This window comes from Bombus terrestris, chromosome 17 (assembly GCF_910591885.1).
Source record: "Bombus terrestris chromosome 17, iyBomTerr1.2, whole genome shotgun sequence".
In the NCBI taxonomy this organism is placed as follows: Eukaryota; Metazoa; Arthropoda; class Insecta; order Hymenoptera; family Apidae; genus Bombus; species Bombus terrestris.
This window is the reverse complement of record NC_063285.1, coordinates 932,836-940,010: the sequence shown is the minus strand read 5'-3', so window position 1 is coordinate 940,010 and position 7,175 is coordinate 932,836. Positions and strand designations below refer to the sequence as shown.

Below are 7,175 nucleotides of genomic sequence, written 5' to 3'. Positions count from 1 at the left end.
TGCACATATATTATAAAGTTTATAACAAATTGAAATCGTATTATGTTGGTCACGCGTAATGGTACTATCAATCGTAATGTTATAAATCTAACAAATCTAATTTTGTAATTACTATTGAGAAAATATAAAATATTATCGTTACTTTTATATCCAAAACTATGTGCGTATACTAAACCAACGCATTCTTTACGCTAGTTTTAAATAAAGCGTACTGTTTAAATTAAAGCGAAATATGAAAAATATACAATATTATTTAATTTCAAATTTTTGAATATTAATAATTTAATTTTTAAAATTTTTTAAGTAAGTATAATTTATGGGTAACTATAAATCTTTTCAATACTATTGCAATCTATATGCTTATATCATAGATACTTCTGTAATTATTTCAATAATGTTATAGCACACCAATCACACACTATGTACTATTCTCATATATATGCATATTTTACCACCTAAGCTATATGTATATTTAGAATAACTATTAAATTAAAGTAAATATAAAAAATGTAGGAATGTTTTTTATGTAAAATATAGTAATATGAAGGAAACATATTTCATTCAGAAGTTTTAAAGCTATTCCAGATTACTTTCATGTCTCCTTATATTTTTTAGAAAGAATATTATATTTTTGTTTTAATAGAATACATAATCGAAGAAAAAGAAGAGCAATTCAAAATATTATTTTGAAATTAATTAGTAGTTCTCCTTGATGTCCAATAGTAGTATATCTTATCATTTAACTTGTGATATTACAAAAGAATTTACACATCTTTGCATATTTCTAGTTACACAATTATTACATGCGACCTTATTAATTTACTCAACTCAAATTACCAAAGTTTCATAATTTTAAACATCATATTAATATATATGTTACATAATATATTAGTATAGTATATTAGTATAATATGTAGTATATTGGTATATACTACACATATTATGTAATATGTAGCACGTAGTAACTTTGTATAAAATTTTGTGAAAATCAATCCTGTTTTGTCATAAATTACTAGATTTCAAGAACTTTCTTCCTTCGTGTAATTGTATTTCAGTTCTATCTCTGATAATATTTGTTCATTGCAGTGTATCTATTCATTCAAATTTATTGTTCATTTTTATATAATATTCTATTATTCTTAGACAACAAACCCAAGTCACTTTATCATACAGTCAACTAGATATGTAGCTTATATATATGTATATTATATAGCTCAGATTCTGTTATTATTATGTTATAGAAAATAACTACAGAAATATAATATAATGAGCTGGAAGATCTAGCAAATCATTTCTTTTATCCTTATGTTCTACAAGATAAGTTTATATATATGTATGCACTTTTTTTCTTTACCATTTTTATCAATAATAAAGTTAGTAATAGCATTTTTATTAATCTTTGCCTTTAGTTATATAAATACATATATATATGTGCATATACAGTTGAAACCATTGTGACAGTAAATTTATAAAATTGATAAATACTCTACTTGAAATATTTTCCTATTCTTCTAAAAGAGCTATCTTTAAATCATTTCTTAATTTAGATCAAATGCAAGATTACGATCCAAAACATAATGCTACTAATATACAAACATGGATTTCGTATATGCCCAGAAATGCTTAAAAACACAGAAAATATATGAGATCACTTGAAACACAAAATATGTAGTTACCAAGAAATGATTTAAAGAGATCACTTTTACAAAAATATTTCAAGCAGATTATTTATTAATTTGATAAATTCAATGATACAAAGATTTCAAGCCATGACAAAATCAAAAGAGAATCCCAATAAGCATTAAAATAATTAAAGCTAGTGATTTCTTCTTCTAGATATATGTAAGTTTTATTAGCTTTTTTCATTAAGCTATAACTGTACAAATATTTATTATGCATTAATATTTTCACAGAGGATGGAGATATCCTATCTTCTTTTTATGAAAATTATTCTGCAAACTTGTAGGAATATGCACATATTTTCTATTTGTTAAAATTTTGTTAATAAACGATGTTTTACAATATTTTTATTGAAATTAATTACTGTACGAATGTCTTTTGTATGTCTTTTTATTAGTTACAAAAGATTATTGAGATGTTAATTGATTAATAATTTTCGATTTAATAATTGAGATAAAATTGATTAATAATTTTTTGTAGACAGTAACACAGTTAAAAATTATGTGATTTAACTTATAAAAACGATATCTATTTGAAATTTGTTAAATATAGTCGTTTATCATATTACTATTACCTGCTACTATATACATGTGTAATTTTTGTTGATTATGTTACCTATGTAAGCAACGTATGTAAGCTTGTAACAAATTTGAAATTACAAATTACTTTCAATTACGTTCTTGAGAAGTAGTTTGCTTAATTTAAGCAAATGATTTTAATATCAGTAATATGTAACTTTAATATATATTTCAATAAGATTTTTGAAATTAATTATTTCTAAACATTATATAAATGTACACATGTAATAATAATGAAATATTATGAAGTTTATTCTTACACATAGTAAATACACATAGTTAAAGTTTAATGAAATACAAGTTTAAAATAATACTTTTTTAAAATTTGCCTTTTTGAAGATGTATATGTATTTATTTATATACGTATGTGCATAAGTAAATAAATATCTATTTAAATAATACCACAAGATGATCGTGATTGTGACAGCGTCCACATTCACAGCCGGTTTTAAAGTCTAAAGTCGCGTTAGCACGCATAGGTTAATATCGGTCACGGTCGTGTATACAACCGTGGAATAGGTAATACACGTTAGAATATAACCTATAAAAGATGTATAACACGTGAATAAAATCGAAAACAAAATGAGTTTATTTGTGATAAACAGGTATGTCAAAATGTCAAAAAATATAATACATATGTATTAATAACCTTAATCACTGAATAATAAATTTAGCCAATTAAACTATATAAATAAATATTCTACTATATTAATCGTATTCGAGTTTTTAGTTCAATCAGTAGAATATTATTAATGTACATATACTATTTGTTGATAGATATGAGGGTGAAAAAGAAGAAACGAAAAATGAAAGGAATCATTTGTCTGAATTATTAAAAAGAATAGAAAAACGTAAAGTAGAAAGAGCTATTAAAACACATCAAATACAAGAAAGTAGTTCTCAAAATGCACAAGAATCGAATTATAAAAAGAAAAAGAAAAAAGCAGAAAATCTTAATAAAAGTTCAATAGAAAATATTAATTTGAATGAGAATAGTATATCAAGTGACATTAAAAGAAAGGCAGAAGTACATGTTTCAGAGCATAGAAAGAGTAAAAAGAAGAGGAAATATGGCGAAGAAAGTTCTAATGATACAATTAAAACTGCAGATAAAACATTGCAAAGTGAAAATACAGATAATCAGGATAATGAAATACCTAATAAATCATCAGATCCAAATGAAACACAAGAAAAAATATCAGGACAGAATAGTGATTTCATAATTCTGGGTGTAAAAAATAAGCGAAGGAAGCGTGAAGTTAAGAGAATTCTACCAGAATGGTTGGCTAATCCAGAAGTCATATCTATTGATTTAAATAGTGGTCCAACCTTAGAAGACATGAATTCAATTTTAGATTCTAAGCTTATTGAAGCTTTAAGAGCTAATGGCATTAATAAATTATTTCCTGTTCAAGCTAGTATGGTATCTTGGCTATTGAAGTGTAATAAAGAAAGGCAACAAAAATGGTGGTTGAGGGATACATGTGTATCTGCTCCTACAGGCAGTGGTACGAATGTACAAGTCATTTATAGCAAACTGAAATATTTACATTCCAGTTTTGATACTTTATTGTGTTTTGTTAATAAATAATGTTAAATTCTAATTACAATTAATGTTATTAATGAATATTATTTCAAATCAGTTTTCTTTATTTAATTAAACATTGCATACAATGAATAGATTAAAGCTCTGTATTTAAAAAGTTATTTTCTGTTCTGCAAAGAAATAATTTAAGAAATTATTTTCTCTTTAGGTAAAACTCTAGCGTATGTTCTACCAATTGTCCAAATATTACAGTTTCGATTAGTTCCAAAGGTGCGTTGCTTAGTTGTTGCACCCGTACAAGAATTAGCTATGCAAATCTACAAAGTGATGGTCACATATACTTCGCATACAAATTTAAGAGTTGGTTTACTTTCTGGCGCATCAGCATTCCATGAAGAACAAAGAAATATTCGAAAAGAGAGTATGTGTTTGTAAATTTTAAGAAGAAGGTTTTATTTATATTATTTATAAAGTACAAAATATTTTCTATAATTTTTATATTTCAGATGATAGAGGAGAATATATCTCTCTAGTGGATATAGTAGTTGCCACACCTGGACGGTTAATAGACCATATATTAAAAACATCAGGATTTTCATTGGATGATATCAGATTTCTTGTAATTGATGAAGCAGATACAGCTGCTGACTGGTTGGAGTATCTTCCCGAGCCTCATTATCAAACACCACGATTAACACTTTCCAACTTACGTTCTAGGTTAGTTTTTAATTACAATTTAGTTACAATTTTTTATATAATAATCATTTACAGAGATCATATATATTAATATAAAGTTATATTATCTGATATTAAATTTATAGTAATGTATTCATTTTTAAATAGTAAAATTCCAGCTCAAAAATTATTATTCAGTGCAACATTATCACAAGATCCTGAAAAACTTAATCGGCTTGGACTCTTTCATCCAATATTATTTACATCTGTTTTGGTGACAGACAAGGACGATGATGTAAATTTAGATAAAGAAGTGGGTAATTTTATAGGGCGTTATACAAGCCCAGAAGAATTAAAAGAAGAAGCAATAGAATGTGAAGCAGAATATAAACCAGTAGCTTTATATCAATTAATAATCAGGAATGGTATCACTTCTAAAGTATTAGTATTTACAAATTCTGGAGGAACTGCTCATAGATTAACTATTTTACTCCAATCACTCTTATCTAAAGAGAATATAGTAGTTGGAGAACTTTCTGCACAACTTGTATCAAAAGAACGTGAGGACATACTTACGAAATTTTCAAGTGGAAAAATTCAAATGTACGTTTTGTTTATAATTTCGTTGAAAATTAAGATCAATATTTTCTAAAAATTCTGATATAATTTTATTATACTTTCAGACTTGTATGTTCAGATGCATTAGCAAGAGGTGTAGATATTCCAAATGTACAATTAGTCATATCTTATGATCTTCCTAAACATATCAACGGTTATATTCACAGAGCAGGAAGAACAGGACGTGCAGGTAAATCCGGTACTGCTATATCTATTCTGACACCCAAACAAGTTAAAATATTTAAGCATATGTTGAATAATGCACATAAAGTAATACCACATGTTGAAAAAATCGAACTAAGTGCTATTATAAATGAAATCGATTATTTGAGTCATATTGATAAATTAAAACATGCTCTTGAAATAGAGAAACAGAATAACTTATTACGTGTAAAAGCTGTTAAAAGAAGTTATCCAGTAACTGCAAAATAAAAGCCATTACTTTTTGTACAAATATTGCTAAATAAAAAATAATTTAACTGAAAATTTTTACCTATAACTGAAAAAATTCATTGTCTAATAAATCAAAACCTTTTTCGAACCTATAGAATTCACTGAGTGATCCTTGTAAAGTATCCTATTCCAAACACGAGTCCGAATACAGAATTGCTCTAATATCTCTAGTTTTAAATAACGAGAATTTTTATAAAAACACGCGATTTGGTTGATGGTCAATATTTAAAAGTGCGCAAAACGTTAACAGATTAATTTAGTTTTAAATGGAGATAATTTTTCTGATATCGATATAAAAAATTGTTAAATGTCATAGTTCCAAGTGATTGTAAATTGTCATCGAAGCTTAAAAAGAGTCCATCTGAGCAATTTCTATGCATTAGTTTTGTGAAAAGTTCTTTATCTAAGACGAATTTTTTATACTGTATTCAATTCTATAGACATTTCTGGAGAAGGAACCGCTGTTACTTCCAGAAGCTGCAGAAACGAAATATTTTTAATTCGTATAGGTCGAAAAAAATATGCTGGGGAAGTATGTATGATATTTCGTCGCCATGCTACTATTGCCCGTGCGTTTGGAGCTGTTTTCTTCGGAAAAATCTCACTCGTTCATTTTCTGCTCGAAAACATAGTGATAACTTTTCTTACGCTAGGTTATTGCAAATTCTTGACCCAAGCACAGATACGGGGAACATTATACTATACATATATAGATTTTGAATTTGCACTGAGAAATTGAAGTTGGCGAGTGATTGGTATGGTGACAAAACATTATATATAAGTATGCTTACTCGTATATACATATATACGTACATGCTCAGCGGATATTTTTCTGATCTGTCTAAATTAAAAACTTTCTTTCTTTTGTAGAAATGTTTACAGAATCTGAAAATATGTAACGAATTTGTGCCAAATGAAGAAGTTTTCGTACAACTGCAAACATAATTTAAAACATAATTTATTATATCGACTATTTCTATATACCAATCTATCCAGGCAAATTGGTTCTGTCATGCAAGATTGAATTGAAGCTTTAGCGTTATTACTTTTCATTTACACAGTTATTTTGGTCGAAACAATATAATTTTATAAGAAGTCGTATTCGATAATTGAAGATGATAGTGCAATATTGCTTTCGGGTTGTTACCTAGCGAGTCAAGATTTATGCCAAACAATATTATTAATTAAATACTGAACAATGAGTATACGCAAATAGGGTACAAGACAACTCATAAAGTAACATCGATAATAACATTTTATTGTCTGAAGTTAATATTATCGTACACTCGTATGCTCGTACGCTCGTAATGCTCGTTCTCTATCGCAATTTATCCTATTGATAGTTGTCACGTTATTCAATTGTATGTTAATTACCATTTTTAATTATCATTATTATTGTTGCATTGATAAAGGCAAGTTATCCATATTTTTAATTTATAAAAGATAAATGACCATTTATTGATTAACGACACAGACATATAATACACTGCTGGAAAGAAATCTCGCGAAACGGCACAAGGGCAAGGGAGGTTGCTCTCTATCGCTCACCTTCGCGCGTTGTTATATTGTTTTGTTTGCATATGCGACTCAACCAACACGCATGCTTATCTCTAAGATTGTGTCGA

At 27.0% G+C, this 7,175-nt stretch overlaps 1 protein-coding gene across 1 annotated transcript; it reads left to right on the top strand.

Annotated features, from left to right (window-relative positions):
- Positions 1-2,684: 2,684 nt before the first annotated feature.
- On the top strand, positions 2,685-5,583 carry LOC100650596 (probable ATP-dependent RNA helicase Dbp73D). Its single transcript, XM_003394380.4, has 6 exons — positions 2,685-2,863; positions 3,036-3,766; positions 4,013-4,225; positions 4,311-4,521; positions 4,648-5,082; positions 5,163-5,583. The coding sequence occupies exons 1-6, from the start codon at positions 2,841-2,843 to the stop codon at positions 5,527-5,529; spliced, it is 1,980 nt and encodes a 659-aa protein (XP_003394428.2). The 5' UTR covers positions 2,685-2,840; the 3' UTR covers positions 5,530-5,583.
- The last annotated feature ends 1,592 nt before the right edge of the window (positions 5,584-7,175 follow it).